Raw genomic sequence first — 20,485 nt, 5'->3', positions numbered from 1 at the left:
TTCAGACCTTGAAACAGCAAAGATTTACAGACAATAATTGACAACTATTGTGACCTGTTCACAGGCACTGAAGTCATGAGCAACATGAGTGATTCATAACTCCCCTCCCCCATCCCCAGAGATCACAGTCAGGCCCTCCTTCCTTCTCCTTTTCCTCTTCTTCCTCCTTCCCGGTGTCACTCACGGCAGGAGAAACACGCGTTTTGTCCACCGGCCTTCTCTTACACCGACAGGGCACAAAAAACGCAGCAGTAAGTAACGTTAACGCTGACTGACAGGCAGAATTTCTGGGTGGTGGATTAGTGTTGGGGTTTGTCTGGTAGCAAATGAATGAATACTGAGTCGTTTCCAGAGAGTGGCGGCTGATGCTAGCCAAGGCTAACACACGGCTAGCAGCCTGCTAACGCTGTCCGGAGCGGCTGTCACGCAGCCGGATACCGGCTTCAGTGGCCGCCTCTGATTTTAGACTTCTGTGGAAATGTTATTTATCACCTAATTCCGAAGTGTCACGTTTAAAACAACCACCGTTACATTGGAAATGCTAACCGCGTATGATGTAAAATGGCTAGTGTAGAGGTTAGCAAGCACCTTGACACGATGACGACTCTGTGGAGGCTCTCAGCTCTCTTCATGTGCTGACAGCATCTTCTCTATCATGTTACACACATCTCAGCTCTGCTCAGGACTCCTTCAGCAGGACTCTGTTATCTCTGAGAAAGTATAGATTTGAGCCGAATGGTGTCTTAGTGCTGTTAGGATGCAATAATATGATGTTAAAAATGATAATATGAATAGTATAAGTTAAAAAAGCAGAGAATCAAAGATAAGGTCATCTCTCTACCCTCCACTCATCCACACCCTGTGAAGAGGATAAACTGAATCAATGATAGAAAACATGAATTTTTTATTTAATAGCCTCTATTGTATAAACTTCTACTATTCAGAGATTCTATGACAACAAGGTGTGTATACAGACATATAGCGCAGGAAAATGTCAGTTTTTTCCTAGAGAAATCAAGATTTAATATGAACTTTTGAGGTCAACTTACTGTTCAGTGTACACTGTGTAATAGATTTTCCACATCTGATCTACCACATACACACCTTTCAAAAAATTTGGGGTCACTTAAAAATGTCCTTTTTGAAAACTTTTTTCTTTTCAAATGAAGATAACATTATTTGAATCAGAAATCTAGTCCAGATATTGTTAATGTGGTAAATGACTATTCTAGCTGGAAACTGATGATTTTTTTTTAAATGGAATATCTCCATAGGGGTACAGAGGAACATTTCCAGCGACCATCACTCCTGTGTTCTCATGGTACATTGTGTTCGCTGATGGTGTTGAAAGGCTAATTGATGGTTGGAAAACCCCTGTTCAGTTTTGTTCGCACATGAATAAAAGTTTGAGTTTTCATGGAAAACATGAAATTGTCTGGGTGACCCTAAAGTTTTGAATGGTAGTGTATGAAACTATCAATAATATTGCTGTCATATAAGGAGAACAGTGTGAATTTGTAAAACCATTGATACAACAGTTTAATGATAATTATGTTTGGTCTATAAAATGTAAAAATGTTCGTTACTGTTTCCCAAAACCTGAGATGTATTCCTTGAATGCTTCATTCAGTTCACAGACGAACAATATTTAATTCATAATTGAAGAAAATAAACTCGAAATTTTTACAGTAAATAATATGAAATCTGATCTTTTTTTTTTTTTTCTGAAAGTACTAAGACCGATTATCAGATTAGTTGGGAATTAATGCAGCAGTTGATAATAATTGATAAGTTGTTGTGGCTTGAGTAATGATGCAATATATAAGAGGTGTGGCTATTAAATCACTGGACTGGGCCTTATGTTAGTTGAACAGCAGCACATATGCCTGAACCATGTAGTATACATTGATCACCGTGCAGCATAAACAATAACCAAAGTTTTAATTTGCTCTAACGAAAGAGTTGTAATTCATTTAATTATTGAATAACAGCATTAATGGAGCCATTGTTTAATAGCCACAGCTCCTATATCATTTAGGACAGACCAAAACCAACAATGGTCAACCTAATAATCCCTAGTCAAAGTCTCATATACATTAACATGGCAGTAATGCATGTGCCTGCATTACTGTGAATGACACTGTAGTTTATTTTGAGTTAATCCTGTGTCCACCTTCTTAGTGCCAGACATATTAGGGTACCAGATCTCCTGCTAAAAATAGACTTCAACAAATGCAGTATTCACTTATATGCAAATCATGTTTACTAATAGCTGTGACACTCAGCTGGTATAAGAAAGGATTGGGGTTTGTGTATATATGTGTGTGTTTACGTGTATTTATCTGTGACCTGTTTAAAGTATTCATGTTTTCAGAAGGAACAATGTGCTTGTTTCTGACAAATACAGAGTATCGCTAGTGGTATTCACCAGGTACATGATGTTAGAATTACCACAGTGGTAGTGGATAGAGTTGCTTGAAGAAGTGTGTACACTAAAAGCTCACTTAAAGAACTCCTCCATAAATTGTTGTCCTCTGTGACCTAGAAATTGATATGTCCTTCATAAACCTGCCATCCTAGTAATGGAGTTGGCATAGCAATTTAGCCTACCCTGCTGCTCTTTGACATCTCTTAAAAAAAAGTGACAAACAGCACAAAAAACTGCATATAATGTTCACTGTCACTCAGTCACCATTCAACAGTGGTGTTGTCTACACAGTAGCATTCCTAATTTGCTTGATTTGATAATTGGATAGAGTTCTGGAAGGTGTGCTTGAAGAGTGATTGGCCACTTTTAATGATGAAGGAAAATAAACTGTGCCTGGTGCCTTCCATTTGAAGTGCAAATGAAGGAGGCAAAAGTGAACCTTTGGGATGCATCCAAGGTAGTGCTTGAGGTTTTTGGATAAGATTGAAGCCTCAGATATTAGTTAATTACAGTGAAAGCATTTTCTATATTCATCACCTTCCAAGACCAAAAGGGGAACCATGATGAGTCTGTAAAGAGGTTAACTTTCATGTTGACTTACTGTTATAGAGAAATCACACGTAGCTTTTTTCCTTCCGTCTTGCATTCAGAATTTTACAAGTGAGTATTCCTTGTAACAATGACATGAACCTTGTTTGAGTTTTGTGTTGCTGTTTCACGTAGTTGTGTACCCTGTCAGTTTCATTTATTTTGCCAGGTGGTGATTGTTACATTTCTTTTTCAATGGCTTGCGGGTAACTGGATGAAAAGAACATTTTGAGCATTTGAGTTTGATACTAGACTGAGCTCAACACCTTTACTGAGGAAGGTGAGTTACGAGCTTGAATAAGTGTTGTATTAAATGCCAAGCAGGAAATGGTTTCCCAGAACAGTGGGCAAATCCACCGTTTTAGATGTGAATTAATGTTGAATCAATTTTACAAAAACCTCTAAAAGATTAGGCATTAAGGGAATGCATTTACTGTGTTACATCAGATTACTGTAACACCAAAACGGCATGATTTACTAGATGTGTGACTTGTTTAGAGCAAATACTCGATGCCTCCTGCATTAACAGGGTTTTTCCTGACTCAGACAGGGCCTGTGCGTGGAGTACACGCAACAGCCAGAACCATTAGTGTGTACAATAAAGGCCACATTGACAGAAATCTATGCATTTTGTTTGTATTTCAGGCCATTTGATAACAAATACATTTGTTATATAATAAAATAAACAAAAATCATACACATGAAACCCAAAAAAGCAACTCCCCATACACAGGAAAAACCCTGATTAACCATTTTACTTGCATGAGCTTGTCAGTGCTTCTCACTGATCCGTCAGTGTCAGTTTATTTAGTTGTTTCATTTCGCATCACACCCTTCTTTCTGTGCATGCGCTCATATCACTGTGCTCAGGTTTGAATTTTGGAATATTTTTAAAGTTTCTAAAGAATTTAAAGTCAGTTGTACACAAAATACAGTAGGGCTGTACAATTAATTGAATTTTGATCGCGATCACGATTTTGGCTGCCACAATTAAATTAACCTGATCGTTGGCGATATTTACATTTAAAATGCGGGCTCTGGCGCATCTTATCAAGCGCCTTGCCAACCAGTAGTCAGCCAACCACCAGGAGGCGAACACATGGTTAAGGCTTCATTAAGCTGCCTAAATAATAAGCGAGTGCACCCTGCAGCGGCAGCCTCAAATCACTCACTGGACTGGGCTGATGAGAGTGAGTCATGTCGAGAGAAGAAAGTACAGCAGCAATTGGAGATGAGGAGCTAGTGCCTCGAAACGGATGAACATCATCGTCTGGCCTTGTTTTGGATTCAGGGCAAGTGACGTTAAACAAGAACAAGTCTTATGTAAAGAGTGTAGCAGAGTTGTGTCTGCCCCACACAGTAACACAACTAATCTGTTTAACCATATGAAAAAACATCACATACACAAATACGAGGAATGCATGAAGGCTAAAGCTAACGTTGATTCACAAAATCCCCGTCCGTGTCCAGCGGCAATCCAGACAACCATTACAGCGACCCTGCATCGGGCAACACCGTATCCAGCTACCTCCCAAAGACACACAGAGATAACAGACGCAATATCGTTTTATTTGGCCAAAGACGTGTCCAATAAATACAGTGAGTAACGAGGGCTTCAGAAAAATGGTCAAAACACTGGACAAGAAATATGTGATCCCCACGCGTAAATTTTAAATTCTTGGGCAAATTTTATTTTACTATTATTTATCATTTATCCATTCATCATCCATTCTCTATACACCGCTTTATCCTCACTAGGGTCGCGGGGGGTGCTGGCGCCTATATTTATCATTTATCCTTATTTAAAGTTTGATTTTGCACTGAAAATGCTTCATATATTGTTTGCTTAAAAGTAGTGCAATAAAAATACAGATATTTTCCCTAACATGATGAACAATCGTGATTAATAATTGTGATTACAATATTGATCAAAATAATCATGATTATCATTTTGGCCATAATCGTGCAGCCCTAAAATACAGTATGCAGTACATTTACCTTGCTGTGGTAGGACTCATGCAATGTAGGGCTGCATGATTATGGTCAAAGATAATCATGATTATTTATCAGAATTGTTCAACTATTTTTACACTGTCACATTAAATGGTGCACTGATGTCACTTCTATGCTGTGCTGCATTCCTGCTAACACACAAATCTGCATCAAAATAACACTTAAGATTGGTTCTAGTTCACCTGAATTCAATGCATCTCTCTGACAAAATATAATTAAAATTATAACTTAAATGCCTCACTTGGTGAACATCTACTCTTTGTTAGATGCCGCTATTTTACTGATGTTCCTTAAACACCTCACATACAGGCTGCAGTAGAAGCTATTAAGGCACAGAAAAGCCACTAGTCTCCACTCAGTTACTGCAGTGCAGAAAAATTGTATCTACCAGCTAGTGCTGGGCGATATGACGATATATATCATGGGAACGATATAAAAGTGTCTATCGTGCCAATTCTCTTCTATCGTTTCTATCGTGAAAGAGAGAGCAGCATGTGTGTGTGAGAGAGAGAGAGTGAGTGAGCGCGAGTTGTCCGAGCGACCCTGAATGCAGCAGGAGCAAGTGAAGACGAGAGTCCGTTTAAGTGAAGAAAAGTTAAAAGAAGTGTAGCTTCTGGGTTATTGCAACTGTATGGTATAGTCACAGTCTATCTGCAATAAAGGCTGCAGCATTCTTGGACAACGCCAGGCTCCTGTGTTTTGCTTTCCACAATAGATAGTTTTCACTGACGTCAGTAAGTAGCTCAGCGCCATGGTGAGTGGCAAACTTTGAGTCCATTTGTTGGCTATGGCTGCCACTCAGCTGAAAAAGTATATTGACACACTTGATAGCACTTCAAAAGACCGATATCAGAGGAAGTTGGAGTTAATTGAGTAAGTTTCAGCCGTTTGCGCTCATAATTTGAGGAAGTAGCACTTCAGACAGATTTTTTTGCCGAAATTTTAAACACAGTTTGGTGTAGAATTCGTCCGAAAACAGCATTAATTCAGGTCGCCGATTTAACTAACAATGAACCTAATGATTTTTTTCTATTAATTAGCGTATCATTGGTCTATCTAAATTAAATTAACTGGAATAAACAGTGGAGTCTGGCTAGCATCACGCTAATGTCAGCTAACCTCCAAGTATGGTGTCCTGTTGGGGCAACGCGAATCCTCGCTTTGAGAAGCAGCTATTTTGAAAAGATCTTTAGGTCAAAGCAAATAACGGTTGAAACACCTAATTTCCACAATTGTCTGTTATGTATTTGTTATCTTTCATTCGGCATACATTAAAACTCCCGAAATGTATTTTTTTTTCAATAAAATAATCAAATCAAATCGCTGTTTGTGAGATTTCAATTGTGTTTTCAAAGCAATTCATGGACTAAAAGTTTATTTTACCACAATAAAGTGTATTTATGGAAGATGAATTGAATGATAGAATACAAAGTAAAAGTGAAAATGACAATTTCTTAATAATACGGGTTAAAAAACAGATACTAATTGCCAAGTGTGGTGCCTCAGCCGGCTGAGTTTCCTTGTCTGTTCACCCTCGGCTCAGTTTAGCTGTGCCTTCTGCCCTGTTGTGGCAGCCGTGGACACAACAGGCGTGAACCATTCTTGTCCCCAGTCACACTGCAAACTATATTTACCTTGCTCAGTCAACCACTTGTTCCCCCAGGCCACTTCAAACTACTTATCTTGCTTGCTGACTCCTGACCACAACAATTTCAACACTTGACACGCAATATGGCAGACCCGATAGTGTGACGTCATGTGAAAACTATCTATTGCTGGTGAAGTGAAGGGGGTTAACCTGCCACGGGCCCCCTTATGTCACCTTCACTCGTGCGCGCGCATACTCCGCAACCTACCTAGGTTAAAGGAGAGCAAACTTGGCCTGCAACATCACTATGCATACTCTAAGTTTATATCAGTGAAAATAAAGAAGAAAAGAGAGATTTTTCGCAAAGAAACTCTGTCTTGTGGTTGTGCAACATTGACGCTGCTTTACGTTCTTTGATTCTCACGCGGGTTTGCAAAATATCTGTACGTTACTTAACTCATGCTGAACGATGGATGCTCAACAAGTTGAAGTTTCATGCCCGGAGTGGCAACAGACAGAGATAGCTATGCAGGCAGCCCAAGAAGAAGCACTGTTACCGAAAAGAAGGGTTATGTCCATGATTTGGTTACATTTCGGGTTCAAGAGGTCCGACATGGAGCAGAAGACGGACATATGCAAACTCTGCTACAAGACTATTCCCGCACCCGATGCCAACACAACAAACCTATCACCTAAAGAAGGGCCATAAAAAACTTGCGGTACATCGTGATATATATCGTTATCGTGATATAAAATAATCCGTATCGTGATATGATTTTTTCCATATCACCCAGCACTACTACCATCTATTTTAAATACCAATATCTCAGCGAATTATGTTGATTTAAATCTGGGAAGCCAATATCATGATTGATATTCAAATAATGGTGCATGACTTGGTTGATGAATCAGATTCTTGACAAACTGCAACAATTGATTCCATTAATCTGCTTGGGCTTTTTTCCAACTGTATGCTGCTTGTGTTTCCTTGGGACTGATTTGTAGACTCTGTTTTGTTGTGCATTGTGATAGAGCTCGTAAATCAAAGCAAAAGTTAGTGTCTGTGATTTATTTGCAGTGAGAAGTTTTCAAGATCAACCCCTTTGTGTCTGTAATCTTTGTGTGTCTCTTTAACTAATCCAAAAGCCTGTACCTGTTTATTCTCTCTTTTTCCTTTGCCACGGCTCAAAGACGATGTCTAAGAAGATCCCGCAATGTGCTGTGGAAGATCAGTCCGAGCATGAACAGCCTCCCAGTCATTGTCAGGTGGATCCCTCCATGAAAGCAGCAGCAGGTTGCAGGAACAAGGCTCAACCAGGCCAGAGAAATGGAGAGACGGCATCGTCGTCACCAGAGAGTAGCAGTTTGAATGGAGATGGAAAGCGCAGTGGGAAAAGCCGTCGTCGCAAGAAACGCTCATCTAATTCTGAGAATCCCCTGGAGGAAAAAATCAATAAAGTCAAGAATGAAGAGAAGCCAGAGAAACGAACCAGCCAGCCACCTGACTGCCGTGCTGGGTTGATCGGTCTGCAGTCTGAATGTGCTAATGTGTGGTTTGAACGTAGCATCTATGAGCAAGCTGAGAGCCTCTACCAGTGCTGGTTGGCAAGCTCTTCTAATGGGACCACCCAATCGAAACGATCCCCTCCATCCTCAGGGAAACGTTCCAACTCTCCATCTGCCATGGCCTCATCTTCTGCAGGACCGTCTTGCTGCCATGGTGACCGTGTAGCTTGTCACCACATCTTACAGACAGTGTGGGTAAACAAGATGACCTTTGATCAAGCAGAGCGCTGCTTTGTTGAAGAATCCATGCAGCCGTCAGTTCCAAACTCTCTGAACCTCCCACCTCCACCCAACCGCCCCATGACACCCAGAACACCAGATGAAGGATATCAGTCTCTAGCTCCAACTCCTGCAACCCCAGTCATCCAACAAGCACCTGTCATGCAAACCACTCGCCAGTCGATCAACGGACTGTCCCGCATCCCAGTTGAACTGCTCAGAGATGTGTGGCTTGACAAGCCGATGTATGACCGCGCCGAGGCAGCCTTTTACCAAAACCTGTATGGTAATAATTCCTCCAAACGGTCTAGCTGCACTGGCACCTCCAGAAGCAATGACCACCCTCAAAGCCTTGTGGAGGAAGAAGAAGAAGAGGTGGAAGATAAGGAAGTGGCTGTGGAGGAAAAGTGGGTGGTCCCACAGGGGAAAGCAGAAGTTTTCCGTGCGCTGCACCCTATCCAGGAGGAGGAAGAACCAGCTGAGGTCCCTGAGAAGGAAGAAGCGTCAACTGCAGGAGTGTGCTATTTTCTTCACTCGGACAGCGAGCGGGTGTGGCTGGACAAGTGGCGATATGATGCTGCAGAGAGTCGCTTCCATGGCTGCAGGGCGGATAAAGCCATAAAAGTGAGGAAGGATCGCAGGCCAGAAGCAGGAGCCTCATCTGTTGCCTTCATCGCCCTACTGAGGGACAAGTATGACCAAACCGGGAGAATGGAACTGTTCCAGATGTTTGTTCATCTGTCATTGATTTTCTTTATACCATCGTGTGCTTCCCTTTTGTTCTTTGAATGTGTGAATTTATTTTATTTGCATAATTTTTAATTCATCTTGGTTCATTCATTCATTGCTTATTCCTTGTGGTCTGTTTTTATGTTTTCTGAATGAATGTTTGAACCATCATTGTCATTTCCTTTCTTTAAGCTTTTGCTTAGTTGTATTGGGTTTGTTTATTTGTGGGTAGAGTAGATTAAAAAATCCCACAATAAGCCATTTAAGATGAAAACATTTTATAGTGAATGCATCTTTGTGGATATGTGTTAAGTGGTTTAAAATGTACTATAGTCGAAGTAATGGAAATTTCCTTTTTCCCCCCCACACATCCTGTTTCCTCATCCCTCTCCTGTCCTTCCTGTGTCTCTTCTCTGTAGTAAAATGAGTACAGTAGACTTTCTGGCCCAGGAGAAGATCTGGTTTGACAAACCTCGATATGACGAGGCAGAAAGATGCTTCTATGAGCGCATGAACGGCTCATCACAAACCACACAGGTAACTGCACTGTCTGAGAAGTTTCATCTTTAAGTTATTCCTCCTCACATCTACAGTAGTACTGGGTCATAGTCTGTCCTAATATATTTTATCATCATTGTGCATCCTAAAGTTTGCCGCGTGAATATTTTCTACCTGTAAAGAACCGGACAGTGTTATTCCAAATAACTGTGTTGGCCAGCTGCCTGCCGTTTTTTCTCTGTCTTGATTTGAAACAATTATTTTACATTTTTAGCACAAAAACATGAACCATGTATACACGTGGACAAAATTGTTGGTACCCCTCAGTTAAAGAAGGAAAAACCCACAATTCTCACTGAAATCACTTGAAACTCACAAAAGTAACAATAAATAAAAAATTATTGAAAATTAAATAATCAAAAACAGCCATTACTTTTGAATTGTTGATTATCATAATTATTTAAAAAAAACAAACTAATGAAACAGGCCTGGACAAAAATGATGGTACCTCTATAAAAGATTGAAAACTATTTGACCAGAGTGACATGATTAACTCAGGCGTGTCATTTAATTGACATCACAGGTGTTTCCAAACTCATAATCAGTCAGTCTGCCTATTTAAAGGGAGACAAGTAGTCACCCTGCTGTTTGGTGAAAAGGTGTGTACCACACTGAACATGGACAACAGAAAGCGAAGGAGAGAATTGTCCCAGGACATCCGAAAAAAAATTATAGACAAACATCTTAAAGGTAAAGGCTGTAAGACCATCTCTAAACAGCTTGAAGTTCCTGTGACAACAGGGGCTCATATTATTCAGAAGTTCAAGACCCACGGGACAGTAGCCAACCTCCCTGGACGTGGCCGCAAGAGGAAAATTGATGACAAATTGAAGAGACGGATCGTTGGAATTGTATCCAAAGAGCCCAGAGCAACCTCCAAAGAAATTAAAGGTGAACTCCAAGGCCAAGGTACATCAGTGTCAGATCGCACCATTCGTCGTTGTTTGAGCCAAAGTGGACTTCATGGGAGACGACCAAGGAGGACACCACTGCTGAAAAAAACTCATAAAAAAGCGAGACGGGAATTTGCAAAAATGCATGTTGACAAGCCACAAAGTTCAATTCAATTCAATTTTATTTATATAGCGTCAATTACAGTCAAATCGTCTCAAGACGCTTTACAGAACCCATATGCCTGAGCCAAAGCTTCTGGGAGAATGTCCTTTGGACAGATGAGACCAAACTGGAGCTTTTTGGTAAGGCACATCAACTCTATGTTCATAGACTCAAAAACCAAGCATACGAAGAAAAGAACACTGTCCCTACGGTGAAACATGGAGGAGGCTCAGTAATGTTTTGGGGCTGCTTTGCTGCATCTGGCACAGGGTGTCTTGAAAGTGTGCAAGGTACGATGAAATCTGAAGACTATCAAGGCATTCTGGAGAGAAATGTGCTGCCTAGTGTCAGAAAGCTTGGTCTCAGTCGCAGGTCATGGGTCTTCCAACAGGACAACGATCCAAAACACACAGCCATAAACACCCAAGAATGGCTGAGAGAAAAGCGTTGGACTATTCTAAAGTGGCCTTCTATGAGCCCAGATCTGAATCCCATTGAACATATGTGGAAGGAGCTGAAACATGCCATTTGGAGAAGACACCCATCAAACCTGAGACAACTGGAGCTGTTTGCTCATGAGGAGTGGGCCAAAATACCTGTTGACAGCTGCAGAACGCTCATTGACAAATACAGAAATCGTTTAATTGCAGTGATTGCCTCAAAAGGTTGTGCAACAAAATATTAAGTTATGGGTACCATCATTTTTGTCCAGCCCTATTTCATTAGTTTGTTTTTTTAAATAATTATGTTAATCAACAATTCAAAAGTGATGGCTGATTTTGATTATTTAATTTTCAATAAATTTTTATTTATTTTTACTTTTGTGAGTTTCAAGTGATTTCAGTGAGAATTGTGGGTTTTTCCTTCTTTAACTGAGGGGTACCAACAATTTTGTCCACGTGTGTATGTCAGTCCAGAAATAAATACAGTAAATGAGTTTGATTTTGACACAATAAAGAAAGCTTATGAATACAAATTTAAATTTCTATACTGTAGCTACAGAAGACTAAGTACAGCCATGTTTGCACTAAACAGAGACATGAAATGATATTAACATGTCTTTAGAATGATATTGGAATAAAAAGCTATATGGTACTAATTATGGAGTCAGTTACTGAACTGATGGTCAATGGACACTGACTTGTCTTCACTTTAAGGATGTTGGAGCTAACACCATCCTGCAAGACATCGCTCGGGCTCGGGAAAACATCCAGAAATCTCTAGCAGGAGTAAGTACCATTATAAAGGCTTTGTGCCAGTGCTGTGTCTACCTGCTGTCTTACATTTTCCATGTTTATTCAGACCAGTCCAGTCCTCGTGCCACATGTGCTTATTTAAACAAGGCAATTTAGGTGTGTCAAAACAAAATGGCAAAGATAGCGTACTGTTGGAGTCTTGGGGAAAAAATGGCATACTTACACCATAGAGCTGTTGCCATGCCAGACTAATCTCGACTTTTATTAGATGCTTGTTTTGACATAACCAATATGAATTCAGACCAACATGCTTGCCAGTATGTTTACTCAAAGGGAATCTTTGAATTTGTTGATTTTTCCATGTAACTACCGTTCAAAAATTGGGTGTCACCCAGGCAATTTTATGTTTTCCATAAAATCTCACACTCATGTGCTAACATAATTGTACAAGGGTTTTCTAATCATCAATTAACTTTTCAACACCATTAGCGAACACAATGTAGCATTAGAACATGGGAGTGAAGGTTGCTGGAAATGTTGATATTCCATTACAAATCATCCGTTTCCAGTTAGAATAGTCATTTATCATATTAACAATGTCTACACTGGTGTTGTCATTCGTTTAATGTTATCTTCATTGAAAAAACTGACCACAAACTTTTGAAAAATAGTGTAGTTTTGTAATTTTTTAAAAAAAATCGAATTTAGTCCAGTAATTGGTTAGTATATGATACTTTCAGTTCCTAATATTTAACTTTGCCATCTTAATTTGTAATGTAATGTCTAACTTTAATATTTATTTTGGTTGGGTAAGTTTCTCTGTGACCTTTCATAGCTGGTGATACGTGTGCTTGTGGAGTAGGTATTTACAGTCCTTTGGTATACTGAGCCTGTAATTTGTACATGCTTGTAATTTGCTTGACAGATTTGTTCCTGTAGTACTGAATGATAGCCCTACCATTTCTCTGCTGGAGATGAGTTCAAATAATTTGCCCTCCATATCAATTTTCTGTAAATTTAAGTCGAAGCTTTGAGTTGATCCTAATCTTGCAAGCAGAGAGGATAGATTTGATGTACTGTGCAAACCACGACTTTTAGTCTTATATTTTGTACAACTTTCCAGCTCTATGTTGTTCCCTTGGTTCCTCTATTTTCTTTCTGCTGTACCCTCCTCATTAGTTCTCCTTTGGCATGTACCTTTCGTCCATCTCCCCTGATTTTTCCTTTTTCAAACCTGAAATCCCCTCCTCCTCAGCTGAAGACTACACTGAGTAACAGAGGGTCTAATCAGCCTGCCCTGAGCCAAGCCCAGCTTGTAAGTGCCTCCAAGCATTGTGTGTCACTGGGAGTGCCTCTGCCACTGGTCGCTTTGTCAGTGGACCTCGCTGACAAACACTCAATTAATTTGAATCCTTCTTCAGCTTAGAGATGACTTACATGTGCAGAGTGTTGCAGACTGAGTACAAGCAACTGCTTACCACCCATATGTTTATACCAGGGTCCACCAACACTTCCTGTTGTCCTGCTCTAACTTGCTGGCTGTAGATGCTGTTGAGGTCTATGCTGACTGTGTGTTGTGTATTCACTTAAGGGGTGTGCTTAATAGTCCTGAGTTTAACGAAGAAATGATATTCTGTTTTTTCCAGCTGAAGTTTCTCTTACTAAACTGGACCAAGCTCTCATTCTGTTTCTCTCTTTCTCCTTGCTACTCTCCCCATCCCCTCTGACTCACTCCACTGTTCAGAGCACCAGCAGCAGCAGTGCAGTGGATCAAGGAGAGCTCATATCTCGCATCAAGAGCCTGGAGCTGGAGAACCAGAGCTTACACAAAGGTGTTTGATTTATACACTTGATTCAAATATTAACACCTTTTATTTCCCACATCAAGGCTATTTTAGTGTCTGTAGCCAATGTTTGAGCCGTAGTAATATTTAAAAAAACTCCACTCCTAGAAAACCTATCAACCTGAAATAAGGCTACCTGTTGTAAATTAGGTAGCCTTATTTCACACTTTTCACTTGTCTTTGGAATAAATATAATTTGATCCTAAAATCAATGAATATCCCATGAAAAATAGTCCCCTATTTTTCTTAATATTGACCAAAATAATATTTATATTCAGCATTTTGCCTACAAATGCCCAGCCCTACTTTTGCATGATAACAGAAAATGAAAAATTTCAGGTAATTTTCTAAGAATAAATTCTCTAAGAATAAATTTTCTAAGAATAAACTTTCCGTCACTACATATTTTCTTAACATCTCAGTGTTCTTTACATCTTAGCTACGTTTGCAGGTCTTACCTACCCATGGAGACTTATTTTTTTGCTGTTCTTTTTAAAACTAAAAAGAGCAGGCAGAAAATGGCTCCTCTTGATGTTGGAAAATGTGATTGGCAGTTTTTCGTGTAACTTTGCAGGTTAGTAAACACTGAATAACGATAATAAAAAAATGTTTTCTTCACAATTGCAAACACAATGAATTATTGTTTAAGTAGTCCATTAACTGCCCTTCTGTACTTAAGAATGACAGATTGCAGTCACTAGCAGTGACCAACAGACTTCTGTCCAAGAACACTGGACTTGCATGAAAGAAATGCCAGGATTTTTTGATTAGGACACTTTGTAATTCATCACCTGTCTATAAAACTGGTGGTGTGTTGAAATTATGACTAAATTGAAACGGTGAAATCGATAAAAATAAATCGTCACGTTAGAAATGATTATTTATCCAGGGGACTTGAATTAGCTTGTTTTTGATGTCTGTTTCTTTAGTTATGTTGAATATGTAACTATTCCTGTATGTACACTACCATTCAAAAGTTGTTTTCCATGAAAACTCACACCTTTTTTCATGTGCTACCATAATTGAACAAGGGTTTTCTAATCATCAGTTAGCCTTTCAACTCCATTAGCTAACACAATGTAGCATTAGAACACAGGAGTGATGATTGCTGGAAGTGTTCCTCAGATGATTAAAAATCATCTGTTTCCAGCTAGAATAGTCATTTAACACATTAACAATGTCTAGACTGGATTTCTGATTCATTTAATTTCAACTTCATTGAAAAGAATAGAAAATGGATATTTCTAAGCGGCCTGAAACTTTTGAACAATTTTCATTGGTTCCTGTTTAGAACAGCACTCCACACAGCTGCTGTGTGTTACTTACATTCTTTGACTCTGATCTTGTTTCTCTAGTGGTGGATGACTTGAGGGCAGCACTTTCCAAACTGGAATGTCGGGTTACAGTTCTTGAGAAGTCTCCTGTGGCTGTAAACCCAGCTTCAGCTGCAGCTCCTTCAGTCCCCTACACAAATGTGAGTTTCTACACACTGCACATTTTGTATTCTAGTGTTGCTCCAGTGCAACACCTTGTATAAGTATGGGATTATTCCATCAAAAATGTGCAAGTATTCAGTTATTAAAATATTCCCCACCCCTTATGTTTCATCTTTTCAGGGCACTACTGTCCAGCAGAAGACCAGCGCCCCGGTAAAAGAGGAGGAGGAGGACGAGGATGATGATATCGATCTGTTTGGCAGCGATGACGAAGAGGCAGAGAAGCTCAAAGAGCAGAGATTGAAAGAATATGCAGAGAAGAAAGCAAAGAAGCCCGCCCTCATCGCCAAGTCCTCAATCTTGTTGGATGTCAAACCTGTAATTCTGTATTCTCTCCTAAAAAGCTAAAATCTTTACAAATTTGGGAGGCTGAAATAAGAATAAAAAACCCCAAAAAGGATTGACTTTTCATCTTATGTTTTATCATCTCTCCTACATCTCTTAGTGGGATGATGAAACAGACATGGCGAAGCTGGAGGAGTGCGTGCGCTCAGTGCAGGCTGACGGCCTGTTATGGGGAACGTCCAAACTGATTCCGGTGGGTTACGGTATCAAGAAGCTCCAGATCACATGTGTGGTGGAGGATGACAAGGTGGGAACAGACATGTTGGAGGAGGAGATCACCAAGTTTGAAGACTATGTAAGTTCTCTGCAATGCACGTTATTTTGTTTCTGCAAATGTCACGCACAAAACAAACCAACTGAGCAAGAAAAGCTGTTTAAGCGCCCTGAATCCAGATCATAGATGACTAATCGTTCCATACTTGTTACCAAACATCACCTGAAGAGTCGTTCTACGAAAAATAGCAAGTCCTGTGTAACATCATCAGTCCTCTAACAATATGGGGTCAACACACATTAGAGTGAAAAGGTAGTGAGTGCTGCTTCACGTACATTAAGTCAAAGAACGAATCTCTTCGGATCCATCTACCCTCTCTGGCAGAAGGACCTGACAGACTTGATGATCAGCATGTACTACCCGGACTGCAGGGGTGGAAGGAAAAGTCTGGCAATCAAGTTGTACACGTAGTGAGAGTGAGCTGAAACAGTGGGCGGGGATGAAATTGATGGCATCAAAATCCCCATCTTTATCCATGGAGATTACCATGAACAACTGATAAATCCTTTAATAACACTTCAATGGGTACATGTTAACAGAGCCAAAGCCCTGTTGATCCTTTCCTATTTACTTACCATTCTGGACTCAGTGGTCAAAATAACATTTCTCTAATTCTTTTGTTTTTACAAATAAGAATGATGATTTGTGTTTCTGCAGATGAGAAGCACGTAACTGTATTTATAGCCTTAACCTTTGGGGAGAATCAGACACAAGGTTACTTGAGTATTTTGACACACATGATATTAAATCTATTGTTTTATGATAGCATCTACGGTGATGGGTTAAGGTGCATTGGGAAGAAAGTCATACATGGCTTACCTGCTATCCCAACCCTTTGAGAGAGTAAAACATGAGAAATGTGACCTGCAAGAGTAAGAATCCTTTTACTCGAACACTAACTTGTGAACTAAACTACAGTAAATGCTGCTCATATATATAAAAAAAGAAATAGAAAGAAGAGAAGATCAAAGGAAGAATCCCTTCTTCCTTTGAGCTTCTCCTCTTTCTATTTTTCTTTCTATCTCTAAAGGAGATAACATGAAACAATTAGGACCAAGGGGGAAAAAAAATGTAAAAAAAAAACTCCCAAAAAAATGCTACACTATGCTCCAACAAGATTTTAACATCATGTGACATGATAGTGATGGTCTGCGGCACTTGTGAAAGTTGGACAACATTTCTAACTGGCATAGCTTTTTTTTTAGTCCACATTGACACTGTACAGTCGCACAATAAATTGAAAAAGCCAGACGATAACTGCTAAGTTAGAGGATATGTTGATAACTGTGCAGCTTTTGATTTTGAGCAGATATACCACCACACGTGCCCTGTTGTTAATACTGTGAGATAATGGACATGCATATAATTCTCAGTGTGTCAGAGGCTCAAGCACCATTGTGTTACTTCTTTTGGCGATGAGATTGCTGCTTTAAATTTAACAAAATATTAGCTTAACATTGAGACTTACACTCAAACATTTTGTGTGGACAGATTTTTATTGATTTGGTCGAGACTGAAAGGCACCTTAGCAAAATAGATAAACTGGCAGGTAAGCTCCACATTGTTGCTAAAGTTAAAGCTGCTGTCCGGAGTTTGAATCGCAGCGTCTCCCAAAACGCTGTTGGTCCCAGCCTCCCTCCCTCTGATTTCGCCCCTTTATTTGTGCACGCGTGCAGTACATGAGAGAAGTGCCCGGAGTGCTGCAGCATCTTGCCTGTTTTGCTGTTTTCCCCTCTTCTGCATTTAGTACATTTAGTAAATAATAAAGGAATTACGTTAGAATTCTGTATTGAGTCTAACTTGTCCTAATACCAAAATAACATGAATCTGCTAGGACGAACGAGTAAAGTTTGAATATGTGATTACACTCGTGTATCCCTCTCGATGACGTTGTTTATCAAACTTAGTGCATTTACGCGTGTATATGTGTTACATTGTTTATTTATTTCTATCTAGAGTTCAGAATTGCATGACTCCTCTGACGAAGAGTATGTCCCAGGCGCCCCAACATCTTCCTCCAGAGGTCGGGCATCTAAACGAAGCCGTCAGGCGGGCTATGGAGGCCGTGGTCGGGGAGCGAGGCGAGCACCCCGACCACGGCATCTAAACGAAGCCCGCAGGCGGGCTATGGAGGCCGTGGTCGGGGAGCGACGCGAGCACCCCGAGCCAAAAAACGTCCTGCAGTCTCTTGGCCTGACAAGCCGTGGGATTGGTAACTTTTCTGGAAGTTGCTGATCCGTGATGCTCTCTCTTCCACAAGCAAAACAAATGTGCACGCGGTTGCGTAGTGCGTAGCTCGCCCACCTCTGCATGGGCTTGCTTGCTGTGCGCGTAACCGTTGATTGACAGCATGACAAAGCTGAAGCTCGAACTTGATTGGTCGGCAGCAACCGGCGCTTTTTGGAATAACATGGGGGTCTATGAGAGGAAGGCGGAGCTCAGGAATAAATTTTCATATCGCGTTATACTAACTTTATATTATAGTATCGAACTAGACTAACACATTTAAGCTTTGTTAAAATATGATACATAAATTGAAAACAAACGGAAACTCCGGACAGCAGCTTTAAGGTCTCAACCAACTTTCTAGCAATCCTCCTTTGGAACATTTTTCAACACCAGAGTGCGTGTTAGAAACATTTAAGTGTAAATTACATAATGCAACACTGCAAAATACACACTTTAATTAGGCGTCATTGACACCTATCTAAAAAAGTTAAAAGAAAAACAACAGAGAAGGGAGGATTGATTGAAGGGCTGTTCTGTTTGACTATGGTTTCAGTTTGTGCATCAGCATGCATCAGTTTCTCTATTTTGTGGATTCTGAAAGGTATTTTGAGAGTCTATCTGGATGAAAAAAACAGTATTTTATTCATTAAAAGATAAAGATTTTAATACAAAATCTTAGTTGTACCTTTTATCCTACCCGGGTACCTGGTGGTCTGCCATCATTGTCTTGATTTGGAAATAAGTGCAGTGTTTCCCCTCCTATATAACCGACGAGGCGCGCCGCCTCGCTGTTATAGGCCATCGCCTCACTAAAATTCTGCCGACATTGCCGCCTCACTGGTCCGCGGCAAAAAAAAAAAGGGAAAAAAAAGTGCAGCGCAAAACCCGCCGGACCGACGAGACCGTCCGCGAGGGGGTGCGCGGCTGCGGTGGAGACGGCCCGATAGTATATATAATTCCCCCCCCCAAGTGATATCAGTTTTATCATTAAAACTGTTCTTCACTCAATTTCCCATTTCAACACATTTTCTCACTAAGAGGCAGTTAAAGGGTATTCAATGTAGGCTCTATCTACCTACACAAATATACTATGAACTGTGCTTATCTTTGACCTGTTAAACTCTATTATTGCTTTTACTATAAGTCCACCATATAAACCCTGATGGCAGAAATGTCATCCCAGATCGATAGAAGAAATATTACTGTACATTAAGAAGTGCACATTCAGAACCACAAGTGTCTTATTTGACTGTCTGGGTTTGTCAGACATCACTAGTTTAGAATACTGGCCACTGTACACATCTGCAGCATGTTGCTGCTATCGTGTGGCTGAAATGAGGCACTAAGAAAAGCTTAGATTTTAGTTCATACAGTAGTTTGAGCAGTTTTGCAAAGAGAAATCAGGAGCAGAGTTTCTCACATTTTCAGTCTTTTCTCTTTGTTTTTGCTCTGTTTCAGGTTCAGAGTGTTGACGTAGCAGCATTCAACAAGATCTGATCTCCCTGTATCTTTTTCTGTCCTTCTTCATGATTTGTTTCTCTGCTGATTGTGTCAACAGTTAATAATAATAAAAAACAACTCTTGCACTGAAACTGCTGTCTCGTGAATTTAAGAGTGTAGCTTGAGAAAACGGAAAACAATGAATTTGTTTAGATTTTTGGTCCATCCACCTCAATACAATGGAGGTGAAGAGAATTACAAACTTTAGAGACTCCACAGACCACACCGGACAACTTTTCTTTTCAGCTAAAAGGTGTTGCTCTTAAAAGGGAGTCCTTTTATTCCATTCTCCCCTTCTGTATTGGTGTTGAGTCAGTATTCTCAGATCAGATGGACATAAAATTAAAACTGGGTAGCTTAACTAGCACCAGATGAATTGAGAAGATGTTTTGTGACCTTTTGAGATGAGTATGTTCCAAAGATGTCAAATGCAGAATGCCAACATGCGCTCTCACATTTGCAAGCTAGCATGCCTTTCAAGCCTTTCTTACTCACAATTCTCTGCACAGCAGAAAATTCACCCTTTGGTGAGTTGTCCCAGAGTGCACAAGCAGATGACGCTTCATTTCACACAACAGGATCTGTTTTCTACATTTCTGCACAAATATGATTTACATCATCTGATTTGAACAAAATATTACACTTGGCCATGTATTTAGGTCCTATGTATGCAGAAATATAGAAAATCCTAAAGTGTTCTCAAACTTTCAAGCACCACTCTACAGTGGTGGCCAAAACTTTAGACAAAAGTACACTGACAGTCACTAGAAACTTTGAGACCATATTTTTCAACATAATTTTTTATTTTGAAGCCCAAAACTGGATTTTCTTCATATGAATCATTTGTTTAGCATAT

At 40.0% G+C, this 20,485-nt stretch overlaps 1 protein-coding gene across 2 annotated transcripts; it reads left to right on the top strand.

Annotated features, from left to right (window-relative positions):
• The first annotated feature begins 124 nt into the window (after window positions 1-124).
• Window positions 125-19,721, top strand: eef1db (eukaryotic translation elongation factor 1 delta b (guanine nucleotide exchange protein)). 2 transcript variants are annotated; one of them, XM_022220526.2, is made up of 10 exons: window positions 136-251; window positions 3,239-3,296; window positions 7,809-9,094; window positions 9,551-9,668; window positions 11,903-11,974; window positions 13,686-13,773; window positions 15,141-15,259; window positions 15,402-15,599; window positions 15,727-15,921; window positions 19,588-19,721. In XM_022220526.2, the coding sequence occupies exons 3-10, from the start codon at window positions 7,812-7,814 to the stop codon at window positions 19,624-19,626; spliced, it is 2,112 nt and encodes a 703-aa protein (XP_022076218.2). In that variant the 5' UTR covers window positions 136-251; window positions 3,239-3,296; window positions 7,809-7,811; the 3' UTR covers window positions 19,627-19,721. The 2 variants fall into 2 exon arrangements, with proteins under 2 accessions (XP_022076221.2, XP_022076218.2); XM_022220529.2 differs by lacking the exons at window positions 3,239-3,296; window positions 7,809-9,094 and having other exon boundaries at window positions 125-251.
• Window positions 19,722-20,485: the final 764 nt, after the last annotated feature.

The sequence above is a fragment of the Acanthochromis polyacanthus genome, chromosome 4 (genome assembly GCF_021347895.1).
Source record: "Acanthochromis polyacanthus isolate Apoly-LR-REF ecotype Palm Island chromosome 4, KAUST_Apoly_ChrSc, whole genome shotgun sequence".
NCBI lineage: Eukaryota > Metazoa > Chordata > Actinopteri > Pomacentridae > Acanthochromis > Acanthochromis polyacanthus.
The sequence above is the reverse complement of the archived record's forward strand: the minus strand, read 5'-3'. Positions and strand labels throughout refer to the sequence as shown.